Below are 22582 nucleotides of genomic sequence, written 5' to 3' on the forward strand. Positions count from 1 at the left end.
GATAAGCACATATCAATCCTTCAGGCATATGACTAAAACGAGGCATACATACAACAACAAGATAACAAATGAATAGCAGCTGCATTTGTCTTTCTTTCATTGTCAAACTTGATATAGCTTGTCATTTTTACATTTAAACAACAATCAGACATGCATGCAATATACTATTTGAATTTTATATATCTGCTCAATTCTGTTTGGAACAATAAATAACACAACGAAACCCGAATGCCCCCGAAAAAGACACGCTTTGGAATTTCAGTTATGGTTCGATATGCCTAACATTTTCTCAAATCTAGAAAGTCTAAAAGGTTGATGATGAGGGTTTTACGCGGAATGGTGGGTTGACGCTATTTTTGTTCTATTTATAAATATACTTTGTGTATAATGTTGGCTTACAGAGTCATATAGTAAGTTTGTATGGGTATATTTATTGTATATTGGAATATTGGCGGACGAAACATATATTTCAAAATAAAACTATACTTTTTATTTTATTTTGAAAGATGTCCTACATATAGCAATTAAGGATAATGTATCTATGCATGTCTAGCTTTTAAATGTTTAGGTTTTTGTGTATGTGATGAAAGTAAACATAGGAAAGATAATTAGAATAAAACGCAATATTCTTTGGAAAATAACTATACCAACTTTGAAATATGAAATAGTTGTTTCAAGTTTTTGTTGGTTGCAATTGATAACGTTTGGTTTTGACAGTTTTTATTGACTATTCCTCAAGGAGTTTATCTTGGAGTTTCATTATTTTCTTAGTACGTCGTTTTACTATCACAAAATGATAGATATTATTACTGACAAGTGTAAGTGCCCAATGATATAATTCAGTAGTAATTGCATTAGTACTGATATAATTCATCCCCTATTCCTTCTTATATTCCCTTCGATAAAAAAATACTAATAAACCTTGGTTCCAACTCCATCAGGTACTATTCACCAAAGCAGAAATTGGCTTTTCCTTATTCCTTTTTGTCATATAACTCGAAGCGTTTCTACTTATTAATGCCTAAAATTTGAGTTTGCTTTTTTTCATTGGTATGTGTTTTTAAAGTTAAATTTTTCAATATTGATAATGTTACAATACTGTTTCAGGAGTTCAAATGGGAGAATGGTTGGACAGAACAAAAGGCAATAAATGCCTGCGCATCTTATTTTGAGAAGTCGAAACTGTTTAACTTGTGCAGCAAAATAACCAAGTCTAGTGGTGTCGATAGGACAACATGTGTAGCTGATATAAAGGTTATTTCTTAATTAAATTTGAAAAAATATAAAAATGGTTTCCAATTACAAAGTTTTTTCTCAACTGTATCAATTTAAAAGATAGTATGTGTTGGATTTTGAATAATTGACATGTTCAACACGAAAAGGTTAATTCTTGGTAAAATCTTTATTTACTATTTCCCACTAAAATCTGTTGTGTTATTGAAAGCAATTTAGTCATGGACATATTGTTTATTTATACAATTATCATACTATAGAATTCGAATTTTGTTTGTATTATATAGCTATCTGGTTCAACTGTTTTTCTCTCAGCTTCGTTGGACTCAATGAAAACGGCATGCATAAACGAAATACGACTGAACACATCTTTTTGGAAGCCAAAACCAGAACCAAAGCTGCACACAACTACGGAAACAAATTTGAAATTGAACGTTAAAACGCAACCTACAACAACGACAACAACTGCACGCAGCTTGGAAATACTAGAAAATGAGGACATTTCTATTTTGGACATTGCAGAAACAGTTTTCAACAATGATTGTCCAAACGATTGTTCTGAATCAGGAATTTGTCAGCAAGGTACATAATTCTTATTTTATACCAAACGAAAGGGAAATGAAAATTTGCAAGTTGAGGAGAAAGGGACATAAACGATGTAAAAATAATCAAAACATGACATTTTTCAAAATAATTATAACACATACCAATCTTGTTAATATAATATGTAGTCTAGACAAAGCCGTAAATCGGGGGTTATATAAGCTGCTATGGAAGGACAAATAGAACTAGCTCCAGACATTGTAAGTACTTAGATAGATATAGGAAAATGTTGTATGAGTGCCAGTAAGACAAATCTCCATCCAAGTAATAATTCATAGTAATCCATTATACAGTCCACATCAATCATCTCCATGACATAGATCATGTAGATTAACGAAATCAAATACAATTCTTATTCTAAATGTTATTACTATAAACACTGTTAAATATATATATATATATATATATATTGATTTTGATATATGCATAAACACTTTTTTTCAAACATTTGAACCAATTCGAATTATAACGAATTATTTGAACAGCGTTACTCTACTGTTGCCTTTATCATTTTTAAAACCATTTAAAGGGATATGTGATTGTGATGAGGGATTCGAAGGTGAAGATTGCTCAGTTGACCGCCGGATAGGACCTGAATTATTCGGATTAGTTGAAGAATCATTCTGTGATTTATCAAAAAGGCCATGCTCTTTTATTTCGGTGTTTGGAAATGGGTTTTATGAATCGGACAGAGTAAAATGTCGCATAATGGAAGCACAGGTACATATTTTTTAGAATTTTCAGACACGTTTTGTGTCGTTAAAACCATTGAACTAATTTTATTATTTCATAATTCCTGGTTCCTATCAAACTGCAAATCTTTATACATGATTTAAATAGATACATATTCGGCATTGTTCGAATGTTATTTTAAATAAAGACTTATAACATGTTAACTCCGGATGAAACAAAAAGAAGATTTTCTTTGATAGCCAACGAGTCAATTCTTCACTATAGACCACATGATGTAGAAATAAATTAATATACTGGCGTTAACAACGAAAATACCTCATCATCCTCATGATAAGTCATCAAAGTCCCCGATATAACTAGTAAAACCAAACAATTTACAAGCATTGAAGTTAAGTCGGTCACTGTAAATATAAATTCTTATTAAATCAAACTGTAGCGCCTAAATATATATATATATATATAAATATAAAAAAAAAATAGAATCTGAAGCGAAATGATGTATCCTTTATTTATTTGCGTTGAACGTTCTAAACACGAAACCGTCAACTCAAACACGCCCCAACATACAACCAGAACAAGCAAGAGGCCTGTGATGCTCACCGGATATTTTTATTTGTAATTCATGCATGATATAATGCAACCGTTATACTTTTGCTTAAGTTTCAGAGATATAAGTCAAAAACTGTTTTTTTTCTCTATGTTCTTAGTCATTGATGTCTGCCATGTTGGTTGGCAGGCAGAGTCAACGAACACATTTTTAGAACTACATAGCCTAGTGCTTATTGTGGCCAAGTTTGATTAAATTTGACTAATTTCTTTCAGCAGAATATTCCTGTAAAAGATTACAAAAATATAGGAAAATTGTTAAATTTGACTTTAAAGGGTAATAACTCCCTATGAGGTCAATTGACAATATATGTCATGCAGACTTATTTGAAGATTTAACTTTGCTGAATGTTATTGCCGTATGCAGTTTTTTTCTAACTATTATAACATTCAAGATTATAATCAAATGCTGCAAAATTTCCTTAAAATTTACAATTTAGGGGCAGCAACCCAACAAGAGCTGGTATAATAATTTTGAATTTTATAATTGAAAATTTGAAGACAGATAGAAATTAAGCAGATTAACATTTTTACTCATTGTCAATAATTTGTATCTATAATTTAAAAGTAAACAGATGTATCGAGGCTCCATATTATAATTTAAGTAAGCACACGAATATATGATGTGTGAAATCCTACAGTATGAAGTGTATTTTAAAATTTGTTTATTATTTATTATTTTAAATCTTATAGAAAGATACCTTGATGGCTTTTTTTACATTTTCTAACAATTCGTTCCACTTCTTACTTTTAATGTCCACTGATTCGCCGCCTGAAATCATCCATTACATCCATAACATTTCATCTTGTTTAATTCAATTACATTAATGTTGATTAATGTTTGTAGATCGTGCAATATGAAGTAAAACCTAATGTACGCAATGTTACAACTGACGGCTCGTTGATAACTTTTGCTGAAGTAAAATGCCCACTAGAACAAATGGATGTTAGTAAATCACCCAACTTTCCAGTACTCGATGCATACTTGGTGGCAGTCTCCTTTGATGAGATCAAGTATTCAACAGGTTCTCCAATAATAGTGTATGATTCTACGTGCACTATCTGCAAAAACCGAAACGGCACCGTGGACTGTAAAATGAGGGTAAATACTCAAAACAAACAAACGATCAAACTATATATGCTAGCCTATACTCCATTTTTGTAGGACGTTTGTAGTTTGTTTTTTTTTAAGTTAATTATGTGAATTTCAAATGACAACCACCGAAACTGAATTATGTGTTTCTTAATTTATCTCAAATACAACTGCTTTGACCTCTTTTTTATGGCATATTTGTTTTAATCTTTGCTACAACTTTTCTTCCGTGAATCTATTGTTTATCTGTATTCATTCAGTCTTTATTTTCTTCAATTATCATCTGTTACCTATTTTGACATCATTTTGAAAAGAATTACTTAAAGTAAATTATAAAGTCAGAAATAAATGTCAAAAATATCATCCGCAAGATTTAATAGAAACTTTACCAATAAACGCAACTTACTAGTTCATTTAAAGCTACCACATTATAATAAGAATAAGCAGATCCCGTCGTTCATATAAATATCAGTCATTCACCTATTTTATCATACTTTTTTTTCAGACAGGTTTACAAAAATATAATTATAGAAAAGTTTTACTAATATACAGTTGATAATTTTGACAAACAATATTTTTGTGGTTATAGGACGATGTATGCATTGTTGAGAGAAAATGCTACAACCAGGAACATAATATGTGCAAACCGTCAACAACACTCGTACCTAGTAAGCAGACTACCATTTCAGAAATAATATACGAAACCAGTGAGCAGACTACCGACTCAGAAATAATATACGAAACCAGTGAGCAGACTACCAACTCAGAAATACTGTACAAAACCAGTGAACAAACTACAAGATCAGATATTATGTACGAAACAAGTATTCAGACAACCAGTTCGGAAGAACTGTACGAATCCAGTAAGCAGACAACTAGTGTGGCAAAACTGTACGAAACCAGTAAGCAGACAATCATGTCGGAAAAACTCTACGAAACCAGTAAGCAGACAACCAGTTCGGAAGAACTGTACGAACCTAGTAAGCAGACTACCACTACAGAAATACTGTACAAACACAGTAAGCAGACTGCCAGTCCAGATATAACTTACGAAATTAGTAAGCCGACAACCATGTTAGAAAAACCGTACGAACCCAGTGAGCAAACTACCAGTTCAGACATACTTTACGAAACAAGTATAGAGACAACCAGCTCAGACAAACTGTACAAACCAAGTAAGCAAACAATCAGTTCCGAAAAACTGGACGAACCCAATCAGCAGACGTCCAGTTCATATACACTGTACGAACCTAGTAAGGAGACAACCAGTTCAGAAAAACTGTACGAGCACGGTAACCAATCTATCAGTCCAGAAATACTTTATTTAGGTGCTGCAGTTGGTGGACTTGCGATTGTTGTTGTTCCAACGCTCTTGTTAATTAGAAGGTAATATGTCATAGACAAGTTTACAAATGATGAGCACACACGTATCGTAAACCAATGGTAACATAACAACTTGTTTCGTGCACAATTTCTCAATAGTCCGACATACATTTACTACTTCTTATAACTTGTGTAGGTTTCAACATGATGGAAAACACTAACAACAATACTTCTGCATACACTCTTTTTAAAAACATTTTTAATATAATGTCATTATCAATGAAATATAAGGGTAGCAAGTTTATACATAACTAAACATCATTACAAAAGACAAAAAGGGTAGTGGATATTTTTTTCATCAATCTTATATACTTGATTGAAAATTTTGACGTTTGTTACTTAAATATAGCAAGAACCGATACCTTATTCCGGCCTTGTTAGACACTATACTGTATCTTTAAATAGACCTAGTTAGTAATTGTAAGTATTGTAAGTGCTGTAATACGAATTAAAATATACAACATTATCTATCAATTATTTCTGTTGTATTTCATTTTTATTTCTTTTTTATTAATAAGATGAATATGGAATAGTTTTCCATCTGCTTTCAATAAGTAATATTTCTAAAAAAAATGGTCGTTTATAATGAATATATAAATCTTGTATTTGTTTTCTAAAGTATCGCTTTTTTAAATTACAAATCCATATTGTTTTTTTTACATTATGTATAATGTCATTTTAAGTATTGAAATAATTAATATCATTTACCAGTGTACATAAGCTCATCATAGATTCCAAGATTACAACTTAGTATTTGCACCAGACGCAAAATGCCTTGTTTAATTTCCCTGGTTCTCGTTCACTCATGAACTAATTCATATTACTGAGTAGTGATTGTTTTGAATTAGTACATCATTTACATTTGATTATGGTATTTGGGTAAACGATACTAAAGCAACTATAAGTCTGACTTGTATTATTAGATAAGCTTTTCTTCCTTTGTATTATTTTAAGGCTGTTATGTTCTAGCTCTTTTGCTTTATGCAAATAATCATGTTAGCATGTATATATGCTCTCTTGCATGTAAGAATGGATATTCATGAGATAAGTATTTTTCCAAAAAGCAGTATCTAATTTAATCTGATCCTGACCATAAAAAGTAAAGATAAACAAACTAGCAAAGGGAAGTAAATTGTTCTTACCACGCAAATATAAATAGGTATGGAAAAAATAAGAGCTAAACAACAACATATCAAAACATTTACGCATGTTAGAGAAATGCATATTGTTTTAGAAATCCCGTTAAAACTTAAAATGTTCACAGTATATTTTAATATGTAGATGGAGACATGTTGGTACATACAGGCTTTCAAGTAGTATGTAATCTTGATTTTGATAAGAAGATGCAGTTGCTGATGTTAAACATAACAAGTTATAAAAGGTTTGTGAATTAAAAGTATGCGGTATCAACAATTTAGTACAAATTAAACAAAAACTTGGAAAGCAAAACACTTAATGTCTATCAACGCATGGTCCTTTGACTTATGGTGTGGTTGAGTTATTATCACATTGATGAAAATATCATAGGTCTTCTTGTTCATATGAAAGGCTTTTATTAGTTTATCGAAATCTTTTCAAGGCGTATTCATGTGACCTTCAATTTATCCCAGTAGTTAGAGAATGGATAACGCATGCTATGTTTGTTTTGAGTTATTCATAGAAAAAGAATGCCATCATTGAACAATAAAACAGATTGACTGATTCGATCCACAAAATAGCATTCTTATACAGGTAAAAACGATGATTAACATATATTTCTAGTTTAGAATATGAAATTAAACAGACTTTGAAAAATTTCAATGAACGAGTTCGTTTCTTTTTTATCTATATTTATGTTAATATCGCTTATATGACCAACGCAGGTCTCTGGAGGTCATCTCGATAGTTCATTAGATGGCTTCTAGACTAACACATACACAAAACGAAGTAACATATTCTTGCGCTCAAGCCAAGTAAATTTCTAATGTTTGACTTTTTTTATGATATGGATAAATGTTTTACACAGTTAAAAATAAAATTTAAGTCAAATCGGTGAACATGAACTTGACAGTTATTGACGTTTTAAAGCATGTTTCTATGACTTGAACTTTGCCTCTTACTTTTATTATGGGTTGTAATTGCTCATCAGATTCTATTCTGCATACTATATATGCAACTGTTGCCAGTTCGTTTCGTGCCTGTTTCAACTTCTACACGTACTACGTTTTTTTCATTCGAAACTGTGTATGCATTTTTCATTATCAACTGTTTTTCAGAATAATGCATGCATCTAAGAATTGTAGTTTTGTTTTATTTGATATCATACATTTGATTATTCAATTGAAGCACATGTGTCTTTATTAAAAAGTGTTTCCGACGCTAATAGTTTACCGTCAATGCATTTTTTTAGGGTTTTCATATTTCCATTGCTTGTTGTGACTCTGTTTGCTCTATACCTAACGTAACTATCTTTAGCTCGTAATGATCATGTCGTCGTTTTTGCGCTTCAGTGTTTGTAGTGCTTCGATATCATCTTGCTAGCACAGCTTCTCAGTAATTAAATTTGTAACGTGTTTTTCAACAGATTGTAGCTAGTTGAAAATATTGTTACCTTTCAATAATTGCCCATGACAACAGACTTCAGATCGGCAATAGCCTCAAAAGTCCCCATAATAACGGGTATATACAACAAGTCCGTATGTAAAATTTGTATTAAAGTAGAAAAAGAGGGACGAAAGATACCAAAGGGAGAGTCAATCTCATAGATAAAAAAGAAACTGACAACGCCATGGCTAAAAATTTAAAAAAAAGCAAACAGACAAATAAAAGCACAGAAGATACAACACAGAAAACCAAAGACGCACCAAAACGAACCCAAAAACTTGGGGGGTCTCGGGTGCTCCGGAAGGTTAAGTAAATCCTGTTCCACATAAGGCACTCGTCGCATGCCTTATGTTATTTCAAATCCGGCAAAAAGTCTTATTCGGTAGATCAAATTCGTGAAAAGGAAAGGTTATTGTAGTTACGACATAAGGAACATATCCGCTATTATCTGTGGAACGGTTATTCCATACTCGCTATGGCGTCCGTAACATTTACGAAGGAATGATTTCAACTTCACCATTTGGAACTCTTGGTTAAATAGCTTCCTTGTGAGTAGTAATTCTCTATCAAGGAAGCGATGATAGGAAATACAAGCCCTGGAATATCGTATCAATTAGAAGATATATACTCCGTATGCAGGCGCTGCTGGAATGCTGCTACATAGAAATAAAAAGTTTACAATTGGGAAGTTGAAATCATCTCTTTTGTCGTAAAGTTTTGTTTCAAACAACCCCCATTGTCAATTTCTAGATGTAAGTCAATATATGAGGCAGACTTAGCTGTATCTGTAGTATCCTTTATCTCCAGTTCGATAGAATAGATTCGTTCAACATAGTCACCAAATTTTTCTACTATTAAGTGAGAGAACATCATATATATAGGTAGTTGAACGTAAAGTTCAAGGAGTATGCTAACTTCCTATCTTTGTTCCTAAAAAGTTCCTGTATGGAGTAAGCCTCATAATTATTAAGAAACAAGTCGGCAAGAAGAGGGGTACAGTTTCTGTTGAAAAACAAATTTGTTGTCAATCAAGAAATCAAGCATCTTGATAATGTCAGGTTCAGAGTACAAAGTAGGATTTATCCCTCCCCAAGACAAGATATGTATAGCTACGTTCGCCATTCTTATATATGAAACAAAGTAATACCAACTCTTTCAATATGTATTTTACTTTAAAATGTGTAAAGTGTAGACAATTCAAATGTTTTAATACTATTGCAAGATGAGATAGTCTTAGAATGTATTGTTTAAGATTTTAAAAGACAATATTTCTGGACAAATTACTTTTTCTTTGTGGACTTACTACTTTTTATTCTTAAAATATACTTACCGTGGGTGACGCCATGATAGGGGCGAACTTTTCTGGTCGTGGATGTGTGTTGGTGCTAAGTATCTATAATCAATTGTGATATAAATCAAAAAAGAAAAACAATGAAAAAACATCGAATGCGATAAACAAATATTATCATCAAACACACTATGTTTAAGTTAAGGATTTGGAGTAAACAGAATGGGTCTTCAATCTTAACGATACACCATGACTATTTCTAATAATATTTACTTAAGTTAAACATCCAGCCAAAATATATTTATTTGTATTTTGGTATAGTTATTTTTTTTAAACATTTATATCTCTTTTCATATTGAAATAAAATTCTTTGTTTTTTTCAGGAGGTAAAAAAAGTACAATTATTCCTCAGGAATGCTTTGATTCAATTTGCGATTGTGAACAATTATATTCATTGTACAATTTTGGCTTTGTGTATTTCTATTTATCATCGTTAAAAAAAAGTAAAATCACAAAAATACTGACCTCAGAGGAAAATCTAATCAGAAAGTCCATAATAATTTGGCAAAATCAAATGACAAAGCACATCAAAAACGAGTGGACAAGAACTGTCATATTCCTGACCTGGCACAGGCATTTTCAAATGTAGAAAATGGAGAATTAAACCTGGTTTTATAGCACTAAACCTCTCCTTTTGATGACCGACGTATCAAATTCCGTTATATCTACAATGATGCGTGAACAAAACAGGCATAATAAATAAAATAGTCAAAATGTGGGTACATCAGTCATCATCGTGTAACAATTTTTAAAGGAACAATTTAACAGAACACAAAATCATATATCTACAAACACTTTCATTGATTCGCGTGTCTGACGTCAGAAAATTTTAAACGTCACATATATTTGTCGTTCGATGTATATACAAACAATTTTAAAAATTCACATGGGCTATATTAAGTATGTTAGAAGTAATTTCAGAAAAAAAACCGTTATTTAAAGTAGTCCAAAAGTTATATAAAATTTATAAGAATCCACAAATAGTTCATTCCACAACGCGATTGAATAATTTTGACGTTTGTGGTTCAACGTATTTTCTAATTCATAATAAAAATGTATCGTAATGACATTCCTCATAATATATAGACGATAAAAATATATATCATTTAAAAGGCCGTTCAGAGTGGACAACTTGTTGTTCTTATGCAATGATGAGTTGTTAACAGTTTAGATAGTATATTCACTTTTTAACAAGAATCATATATTTACTATTATTATCAGGTTTTTTTTTCTCACATGTTGGTAAACATTTTTCAGCATTACACTTTTGTAATTTATTCGTGATAAATGTTTTCACAGTCTGATTATATATAAAAGTAATAATTTGCCAATTTTTTTATTTCATAAATTTAACCATATATATCACTCATACAAATCCATATAATACTTAGTTTGCTTTTAAAAATAATTCATCCTTTTGACATAAAGCTTTTTGTTTATATATATATCTTTGTTTTGTAGCTTGTTTGTATTACAAATTTGAATTACTAAGATTAACATTCAAGTATATCTAATAACACCATAGTATTGTCACAACAAGGAACAACTGAATACATATCATGCTGTAGACAATTCATAATACCGAAACATGTGTAAGTTTAATCCACCATTTGGCTCCACAAAAAATTGCGTGAACCAAGTCGGGAATATGACAGTTGTTTTCTATTCGATTGATCTGTTTGCACTTGAAGCCACTTGATTATGGACTTACCGTTCAGAATTTCCCTCGGAGTTCGGTATTTTTGTAACTTTACTTGATATACTTTAATGGCAGCACATCAATACAAATAATACAGAAGGTTTAATAGTGCTACTCAGAAATAAACTGCTTATTATTTGCTAGCCAAGAGTGCATGACGTGTTGGGAGTTTGTACAACGTGCGTTTTTCATTTTTATTCCATCACTATCGTTATTATTGTAATCATCATTATTCTTTTGATTTATTATGGACATCATCTTTTGAATAAATTTAAGTATAAGTATTTTTTTTTTTACTTTCTTATACATGCGTATATCAGTATCTGCAATTATATGTATGCGTATAAAAAACTACTATGTACGACAGATTGTGTTTTTTTCTAATTAAAAACATAATTATTAGACTATTTTTACTTCAGTAGTCAAACACTGTGACAACAGAAGTTATAACAATGTACATCAGTTTAGATTACTAGGAGGGGGCTATACAATCGAGAAAGTGGATGATGTTATTGAAAATGTTATTAAGACAGGCATTCTTATTGACTGTATGTGTTTTGTCCATTTCGAAAGCAGTACCCGGACCAATAATTGAATGCCTCTATAGGATTTTGAATCTGGTAAAATATTAGTTTAAGCCATCCAACATCTCCTCAGTTGTATGTTTATAAAATTGAAATGTATCTACTGCTTGTTTTTGTATTTAAATATATGTTATAAAATTAAAACTTTTATTTTTCGCACTTTTTTTTATTATGATTTTGATTACAGACCACCTCCATTTATTATTGACAATACAATACTTTAAAATACGTTTTACATACTTAAATAACGAACAAAGACTAACTGCGTTTTTTGTACACGTCGTTGGACACTCTATCCATCCTCCTAAAACAAGATGGACGAATCTAAAGGGTCAAATGTAAGGGGTTATGATCGATTATAACAGTAATACTTTCGTCAAGCAATGAAGCATGATTGCCAAAAATGTATTGAGTGTTTAATTGTCAATTTTACTGAAATTACTAAATCAAACTATCAACGGGATATTATGACAACACATATATCGAGGACAAACTGATAATTCCATGGCTAAAAATACGAACATCAACAAAAAGGCATTAACTGTATACAAACCAAATTATAGGAAACAAAAGGTTAAGCATCAAAAACTCCACTGACCAGAGGTGAATTTGAGGTTTTCCGTATGTAATGCAGGTATATAATCTATACTATTAAACGAGAAGACCTCATTTTGTGTGTCGCTTTTCTTCCTTCCACAATAAATTAATCATCATGCCTCTGTGTCCTATTGGTAACATGCATAGTTGCATTTGTCATCCATTCTTATGATTATTCAGATTGACTTATTTTGGGAGAAAAACGACAAAAAAAGTGTCCGGATTTTGATTCCGTCATTTGACTGACTTTCAGTCATACATAGGTTTTCCGGTTTTAAACATGCACAAGTACAACCAATCGTATGATGGATAACAAAAATGAAAAATAAATAAGCCAATCAGAGCGTTCTCCATATTATGGTTTTTAGATCACAAGAACAACAACTATTATACCTCCTTAGAAAGGACAATTATTTTTCGCGTTTATCTACATGTAAACTACAATTATACTACTATGATATACATAGCTATATATATAGACTCTCTGTATTCTGTCTACTGTTTTCTTAGAAATGACTATTTAAGGGGTTATACCAGTTGCATATATATTAAAATAAGTAAAACATGTGGAAAAAAGAATGTCCATAGCACACGGATGTCACATCGGCACTATCGTTTTCAATGTCCAGTGGACCGTGAAATGGGGTAAAATCTCTAATTTAGCATTAAAAATTAGAAAGATTATTAGAAAGAAATAGGGAACATAATTATTTACTAAGTTTCAAACTGATTGGACTTTAACTTCACCAAAAACTACCTCGACCAAAAAGTTTAACCTGAAGCCGAACAGACGGACGGATGGACGAACGAACGAACGCACATACTAGAAAACATAATTGTCCTAAAATGGAGTATAAACATTTATTGTTGAAAGTTAAAATAGTGATTTAGCCAAAGTCACGGACAGTAGGGTAGAGATTTGAGGGAGGCAAGACTTTTTCGGGACGTCGGGATCGTGTGTTTTCAAGCTCGGGATTTTGGGATTGGTTCTTACGTGGTCTGGGAATATTTTTTTCGAATTTCGGGATGTCGGGATATGAATTTTTTTAAAATTCGGCACCTCGGGATTTCATGTTTTTAAGCCCGGGATTTCGGGATCAGGACCCCTCCGACCCGTGACCCCTCAAATCAGCCTTCGTCATTTATACAAGATTCAAATCCTACCATTGGCATGTTAATACACGTGATAGGGCTCTCAAAAGAAAAAAAAAACCGATGGATTGTCCTAGAAGCATATTTAATTTTATTAGAATAATAATGGTCTATAAGCAGGTGCATTTATTTCATGTTTAAAGCGGTGCAAATTTTTAATTTGATAATTTGATTTGACTTTTACCAAAAAATGCATTGTAGCAAAGAGGAAGAATAGTTGTGGTCTGAGGACAGAAACATGAAAATAATTGAATTTAACAGAAAGGAAACAGAAAACGGACTTTGGAAAAAAGTGAGATTGCTTTTGATACCTTTTATGAAATTCTCCAGACATAATATTTTTTTACAAAAATAACCCTACAACAGTTTACAACCGTGTATGCCCGCGATTTCGCGGATGTGATCTAGTAATTTATAAAGGAAGATCTACTAAAAATTAAATTCAATATATAAAAATATCAGACCTACAACATACTACCATTGTAAACTTCGGAGCGGTCTCATTAAAGGAAGAGGATATTGCCATAAACGTGTACACGAAATATTGGTTTCGTGCTATGCATGCTTTACCCGGAATATTAATCGAATGTTACAATCGAAAAAAGAATTGATTGCTGATTAGATTTAGGTTGTAGTCTGAAGCCGTCAATCGGTGTCAATATCGAGTTAATTTAAGATAAATAGTTGAAACAAAGAGTTACTGGTGTCATAAATTTATCCAAATGTTAAATCTAATAGCGCGTGTACTGTACTTTTTGAAAAGGTGTTTTATAATTTTCTTCATATTATTAAAAAAACACTAATCGCCCAGTATTGGTAAACTATCAGAATCCAAAATAACTGAACGGTTGCTAGTTCCTTGCAAGGTAACGTATTGGCAACATGCTTTGCGTACAGAAATGTTGGTATATAAATGAAATGAAGGGATAAGATAAACTTGTTAAGCGTAGAAAAAAACAAACAACATACATTTCATCGAAGGCCTATTGGTGACCTTCTGCTGTTATCTGTTCTATGGTCGGGTTGTTGTCTATTTGACACATTCCCCTTTTCCATTCTCCATTGTATTTCAAAATGCATATAGGAAACAATTTACGTCCCTTGCATATTTTAATGCAACAACGTTTGTAACGTTCATTTTGATTGGATAACGTCACTTTCTTACATGGCATCAATTGACAATTGATGCTATGGGACGTACGCGCAAGTGCAGACGGCATATGACAGATTTTAAATACATGTTTTAACGTTGCTTTATGTCAGTTTCATTAGAATGGAGATAACAATATTGTATTTTAAGCTCCGACGGCATCAATTTGGGATTTGATGGTCGCAAATACCCGTTTACTGTCTGCGCTAACGCGTTGCCAGTAAAATTAATTTGCGACCATCAAATCCCCAATTGATGCCGTCGGAGTTTAAAATACAATACAGTTATCTCCTAAGTAGTAGACAGTTTTTAAATGGTCTAAGAGCGCGATAATATATCTGCAACATGCACAACATGCATCGGATTTCAAGCCTCGAAAACTAACCGGACTTTTCATGTAATGTATTTAACGATTCACACAGCAAAAAGAACGCCCAAGGTGTATTGCCGGAACTAAAAAAGTTCAGGAGTGGCCATGTTTTACATCGATTGAGATAACTCTCGTGGACTTTTTTATGATTCACAATAAGGAATATAGTGTGGATTCATTTATTTTCACGGGTATCAGTTTTCGTGGATTGCTGAAAACTTGCATATTCGTGGATATTTAAATTCGTTGTTTTGGAAAAGTTTACATAATTTCAATGAAAAATTTGTATTTCGTGGAACATATAAATTCGTGGTTCCCCTATTCCGACGAAATCCACGAAAATTGGTATCCTACGAATATTAATGAATCTACAGTAGTGTATTAGATTTTTACTACAATTTCTCAATGTCCATTCAAAAAAGCTAGAAACAGCATTCTTAACATGTTTAAGTTCAAGATCATCTGTAGCAACAGTTTTGAGTGGATACTCTACAAGTATTCGCATGACATCTGATATGTTAGATAACCAAAGAGAAAAATCTTCACAAGACACCTAATGGATTAGACATAAACTACAATAGGGATACCTACACAGCTACTTTTGCATAGGTACCATTTCTGTACTAAAAATGTGTAGTATTGGAAATCTTCTTTTAAAATTTAGTACTATTTTGTTACTCTAAAATTACTGTAATATTTAGGTATTTGTATTTTACAGTACTTTATTTGTACTTGACATTTAGGTACTACAGATTTTTGGTTACATTTTCAGCATTTTGAAAGTTTTTCTATTTCAAATCTCTTAAAGTTATGATTTTCAAGCATGAAATATTGTATTATTTCTGTACCAAAATGTACAAATCAAGTACTGTAAATTACAAGTACCTACATATAACAATAGTTTTAAAGTAAAGAAATAGTACTAAATATCAATTGTAAATTTCCAGTACTGCATTTCTTTAGTACATAAATAGTACCTATGCAATAGCAGCTGTGTACTTCCTTCAACTATTATCAAAATACACCCCTTAGTCAACTTAAAAGGGCTTTGATATGAGCCTCTTTGTGACTTTGAGATAAAGAACAGCAACAAAAGCGCTGTTCCCTTGCTTTGTTTGTTTGTGTTTTTTTTTTGGTGTGCGTTAACTGGTTTTGTGCCAAGAATGAATTCTCAATAGAATTTGAATTTCATACAATCACATCTTAGTGTGTTTAAAGTTTTTTTGAAAAGAAAAGAAAAATGATAGCTTTCTAAAAATATCAACACTTAGGAAACATATATCCGCAGAATTTTCGGGGGTTGGGAGACATTTGTTTAAAGTTGCACAAGGGAACCACTTTAACTTAATTCTAGGTCAGTGGGCAAGGAAAAAAAAACACATTGAAGATTAGGCATGACATGATACAAAGGGAGCTGTTCAACTTTATAGGACACTAAAACAAAACTGAAACTTACAAAAAGGGAGCTGTTTTTACTTATGATCATCTAAACGACACAATAAGGCTAGACCAAACATTGCATGCACCGGTTTAAATGGACTTCTGTTTGCTTAATGTGCATCATGCTACTTCTGTGCACATTTGCATTTTTTACCAGATGCCTTATAACAGTGTTCCCTAAACCATCAAATAGTTTTGAATAGTATCCCATTCAAATAAATATGATAAAATTATATAAATACAACGGCAAAAAATCTTCATGCATAGTCAAGTAGAAGAAAAGGGAAAATCAGACAAACACATATTAACTCTATCGTCGAAAAGTAGATAATTGTTAAATTAAAATACTTTATTTGCCAAATTTGAACTCAAACGTCCTTTGAGTTTTATAATGTTGTAACTAGGATATAGAAAAGTTATGTATGGATTTATGTACTGGATGGAAATCTCATGGTTTGCTGACTTGTATATTTGATAAAGGACCATCAAAAATATCATTTTCTAGGCTCTTCGTTTTTGGAAATTAATGTGTTTTGCACTTATTACTCAACTTCATAGTTATCTCAATGCATACACAATTATATGATTTTACACATACAACACGATTAATAAGCTGCTTGTGTATCAAACTAGTTATAACTGGTTTATTAGACAATAATAAAAAACAACAATTCTACTTTGTGTCGAAAATGTACATGTAAGATTCATCATCATGATTATGTAAAGGTACATCTGTTCTTATAAACACAATTTGGAAAGAAAAACAAAAGTGTTACATTTCAATCTTCATTGTTGTCATTTATTCCTCATTTTTCAAGTTTTTGTTAATGTTTTCATACAAAGAAATATTTTCTCACCACAAAGACCACAATTTTAACCACAATATTATAACGAATTTGTGAAAACACCATTAAAATGTTTTTTGAATACGAAGAAAACTGATGAATGATGTAATAAGAAGAAACCAGATTGCAAACAAAAAATTAACAAAAAAACACAAACATGCACGATTGAAGAGCTACTTGTTCAAGATTTATTCCACAAAATCATTTCGAAAGAATGAGATGCTTTTTGATTTTAATATATACTTTTGTTTACAATTTGCCTATGACTAGAGTTCTATATTATGTTGATGGAGCCCCAATGTTAAAATCATATCGTGTAACCTTCACCGGTAGAGGTAATTCACCCTTGATTTCACTCTTTTCGACAACCTCTTATGGCAGAGGAAGTTTAAGTCAAATCATAATTCCATCTACTCTGCTACCGAGAAATGTGCATAGAAGTAATTCAACTCGTGATGATCGTAATGATTTAAATGACATTAATGAAAAATCACTTTTACAACGTATCCATGGAAACAAAAATATAGGTGTGAACAGTCAGACTGATGAGCACTTGAAACTCGATCATGGGAACGGAGGAGAGGGTTTTGGAAATACAAGATAAAATATTGAACTTGAATAATACTTTTACTGAATGCAAAGGTATGTAAATAGTTTAGAAATATTGATATTCTAGCTTTTTTATATATTCGACATCCTCTAGTTTTATCCCTTTAGTGACAAAGTTGACAAGGTAACCCCTTTTGCTTGTTCTTTCATAATTTTGTTACATATAATTTTTCAAAATCTAATTAAAATCTTAATATAATTTTTATAGCTTTTTATCAACTTTATCAAACATCTAGAGATATGCATTCTCGTCAAATTTTCAACAGAGTTTATCGCGAAAATTAGGATGCGGGCTTGTCATAGTTTCTCCTTTTTAAGTTCCGTCAGCAATACATACAGACTTTTTAAAGGCTGGTTGCGTTGAAACAGATGAAAAAACAGTTTATTAATTAAAACAAATTATAATGTTTAAGTTTTGTTTTTCGTGTATCAGCAACGCTTTATCTAGATTTACCTTTACCTCAAAAACTAATTTTAAAATCATTTATTTAAAGCAAAAATAGAATCTGAAGGATCGTTTTGGGCAAGCGTTATGCTTAGTAACATCACATTTCATTCTCTTTATATTCCATATTTTAAAACTTAAAATCAAAAGATCTGTACTCTAATTTTTTTACGTTCTGTGTATACATGTATAAGGTTACAAAGACGTGTGCATTATACGATGTATCATTATCGCAGGAACCTAACCATGTTAAAAATATCAATTTTGAGTACAACCAATATAATATAAGACATCATATACAATCTTGAAAAGATTATTTTGAAAACGCATATTTCAATCATTTTAATTAAAAAATATAAGCATGTTTTACCTGTCATTATTTTTTTCTTATGCGAAATTCATTGTGGTGTAAGTATAACATCCTGTTTGTAGTGTTTAATTCAGGGAGTTTTGAAATTAAAATAAAAATCTCTCAGAATACATTTTTATCTCGTTAGTATTCGTAAAAATGACATTTTTGATTAGAAATGCATATTCACATCCTACAGAAAAAGCTTTTTGTAATACATATTTGGCATGCTATATAATCTATATACAATGTACACAATTATCCAAATCTATTTATTTTAATATCTCAAATCATTTGTTGATATTTCTGATGCATTTTGAATTGTACAACGACAAACATCCCTACCACTGCTATAAACAATAACATAGTTCTATCTATAAATGTAAGTAAGTAATAAGTGTTATTTTTTATTATATCGACATGTACATATCATTACTGTTAAACACAAATATGTCTCAGACACTATTATATACACCTGACCTAATGGGTCTATATGTTTATATCACAACCATTCAGAGTATGTCTTGTATAACCAGTTTTGAACTGTAACAAAATGTAACAATCAGTCTTAGAGCTTAGTTCAAAATAATTAATTCATAATGAAGAATGAAAGGTTTATATCATTTATTCGTTAATAAAGCGTAGGGAAGATGATGAAAATTAGGTACATACGGTACATCTTCAAATTAATATGCATATCTAGGACAAGAACATGCTGATGCAAAATAAATATTAACCCTGCTTTGTACAAGACCTACACGCTTAGCTGGATCTTTAACGTGATAATGCAAAATGTAACAACCTGCAGACAGACATATCACAATCCCCGTACACAATGATCTGACTCCGAGCCGATCAAACTTTGCTGATAATCGTTTATGTTGCAAACAAAGTGGCGTAGAAGCAGCAAATGCAATGTTAAAGCCTTTGTTTTGACACAGCTGGGGGTCTGAACCCACGACCTCTTGCAATACATTTTTTCTCTTATTTCCCTTATCCATTTCTTGTTTTTCTTCTCTTTCAGATAAAAGGAACTGTCATTCTTGAATCTGCAGCAGACCATTTTCTTGCATTAATATTCTATAACGCCGTTTTTAAAGCATAATTTTTAGACGTATACATGTGTTTTTTCTCTTAGAGTTAGATAGCTTACGCGTAGGCCTATACAACTTTTAGAAGTATATCACTCAAAATGAAGGGGTTTTCAAGATGTATTTTGTCATAAGTGTTAGTCTTTTTTTTTTTGCTTTTAATGTGATTTGTTGATAATGAATTATCAATGTCCTACAGTTCTTGACTTTATGCAATTGCAAGTATGCAAATATCTAACAGATTTGAGTACTTCCACAGGATTTTTTAGCAATTAAAAATAAATTCATAAATGACTAATAAGTATTGGTTTGTTTTCATTGTTAAAGGTCGTTACGTGACCGACAGTTGTAAAAGAGGAACGGAAGATATCAAACTCATAAATCTAAAATAAATTGACAACACCATGGCTAAAAAAGAAAATGACAACACCATGGCTAAAAAAAAAATGACAAAGAGACAAACAATAGTACACATGACACAACATAGAAAACTAAATAATAAACAACACGACCTCCACCAAAAACTAGAGGTGATCTCAGGTGTTCCGGAAGGAAAAATAAAGGCAACAGTAGTATACCGCTGTTCAAAAGTCGTAAATCTATGGACAAAAAACAAAATCGGGGTAACAAACCAAAACAGCAGATCCTGCTCCACATGTGGCACCCGTCCTGTTGCTTAAATTGTGTAAATTGCTGGGTTATCTCTGGTAAATGAGTTGTTTCATTTAAACGTCTCCTAATTTGTATATACCTTTAAATGTTGAACAATATTCATAATCGGTGAATCTATACCATTGTTTAATATTATAATTGAAAATTAATGTAACAAACATAGCAAAAAGTCATGAAAAATTAGAAACGGAAATGACAAAATCTAAGTCCATACACATCACACGAATGGCGCACACAAATCATATTCCTAACTTGGTACTGATCTTTTTATCAAGATGGAATATACTTAGTTTTAAGCTACATGTATCTAAATTTATATGACAGTCGCATAAATGTCTACTATAAATTATGACAACTATGTACAAGAATAATTGACTTTTATTCATTTGGTTTTGGTTTTAAGAGCAATTACGTATAGTTAAAATATGTTAGGTGTACATATACATCAATTTCCAGAGCTGGTGCTGAAAGTTGTTTTTTCGAAAATCTGCCTAAAATTGTTCATTGTATGAAAAAAACCCACTTTGATTATGATATACAAGTACAAGCTTATATGCAAAAATAGTATACATGTATGATTAAGCGTATGGTGTAATGGATGAGAAGGCACTATCATAGAAATTTAAATTATGACACATCATGTTAACAGTAGTTATAAAAATCACGCAAAGAAACACGGATTGTTGTTTAACTTTATTTAAAACATGTTTTTTGTGAAAGCCACAGTTATGGCTGTATTGTCTTCAACAATAAAAAGCGAACACCTGACTAAACCATTATTTACATAGCAGAACGAACTGGGTACCAGAATTTTAGATATAACAAATCCGGTACATTATTTCAATATAGGCCCTCATTATTAAAATGTCCTGGACCAAGTCGGGAAAATGACAGCTGTTAATTATCTTATATTTCGTTTCTATGTATGATAAACTGTTTTTGTTCCACGTCAGTGTTTCTGTTGTTTTCCTTTTATAGTTGACAGTTTGTAAACCGGATTTGTTTTCTCTTTATTACTTTTAAACAGCGGTATAATAGTGTTGGCTATACCTAATTATATATTCCATTCATTTCTTTATAATTCAAATATATCAGTCAAAAGGTATTCTAATATGTTATGCAGTCCAGTACCTTTCATTTAAAATATAAATTGCCAATTTATTGTCTGCCTAGTTTAATATTTTCACCTATACGCAGGAACTATTTCGTCTTAAATGTGTACCACTTTCATCCGGAAGTGAGGAGGTGGTGTTTTATCTTACACGGCTGGCATAAGTTGGTCGTGTATCATTTTTTACAGTCTACCCGAATGATTTCTCCTGATTATACGGTATTTCCAATTAATATATCCCGTAGTTGTTACAATGTTTGCTGTGTTTTTTTCCCTACTCAGTGTGATAGTGAGGCTACATTATAATAGCATATTTATGTAATTTTACCTTTTTTTTTAGACAAAGAAGAGCACTTAAATTGTTTTCGTTTCGTGCAATGAATATATATTCCATATCCTTTCTTTTCGATTATGAACACGGTGATTTCAAGTCTACATATCAAGGTTGGAAAACTAAAGAGGTAACTCACGGTTGAGATACAAAATTGGATTTAAATTGCCAAGTACAAAATGTATACATATGCCTATTCAACGTCAGAAACGTCATCAGTTATAATGAATTATAACTCGATGTTTGTTTTGTTTCTCTTTTATTTGGAATTACATATATTTCAAGCACTTGTATCCTCTTTGAAACTATACTACCGTTTAACAAACGGTTAACTGTATGTTGCTGTCACATTAAAGTTAATCTCATATTCATGAAATCCAATATGGGTATGTGAAAATACAAGCAGTAATCAGATATGTATGGCTCCATCCAAACATTGGCTTACCCGTTTAAATGGTTTTACACTAGTATTTTTTCGGGCCCTTTATAGCTTGCTGTTCGGTGTAAGCCAAAGCTCCGTGTTAAAGGCCGTACTTTGACCTATAATGGTTTACTTTATAAATTGTTACTTGATGGAGAGTTGTCTCATTGTCTT

General features: G+C 31.5%; 1 protein-coding gene across 2 annotated transcripts in view; it reads left to right on the top strand.

Annotated features, from left to right (window-relative positions):
• LOC139526902 (von Willebrand factor D and EGF domain-containing protein-like) overlaps positions 1-11980 on the top strand; it is a 35603-nt gene extending 23623 nt beyond the window's left edge. The window contains exons 13-19 of one of the 2 annotated variants that reach the window (XR_011665216.1): positions 1108-1254; positions 1521-1815; positions 2366-2556; positions 3983-4237; positions 4818-5614; positions 6893-6992; positions 9866-11980. Coding sequence is in view for 1 of the 2 variants with exons in the window: in XM_071322052.1 (XP_071178153.1) it covers positions 1108-1254; positions 1521-1815; positions 2366-2556; positions 3983-4237; positions 4818-5614; positions 9866-9872 (1692 nt within the window). In the remaining variant the exon portion in view is untranslated. The remainder of the gene's footprint in view (positions 1-1107; positions 1255-1520; positions 1816-2365; positions 2557-3982; positions 4238-4817; positions 5615-6892; positions 6993-9865) is intronic. The other variant, XM_071322052.1, reaches the window with a different exon arrangement.
• Positions 11981-22582: the final 10602 nt, after the last annotated feature.

Source organism: Mytilus edulis, chromosome 6 (assembly GCF_963676685.1).
Source record: "Mytilus edulis chromosome 6, xbMytEdul2.2, whole genome shotgun sequence".
Classification (NCBI taxonomy): Eukaryota; Metazoa; Mollusca; class Bivalvia; order Mytilida; family Mytilidae; genus Mytilus; species Mytilus edulis.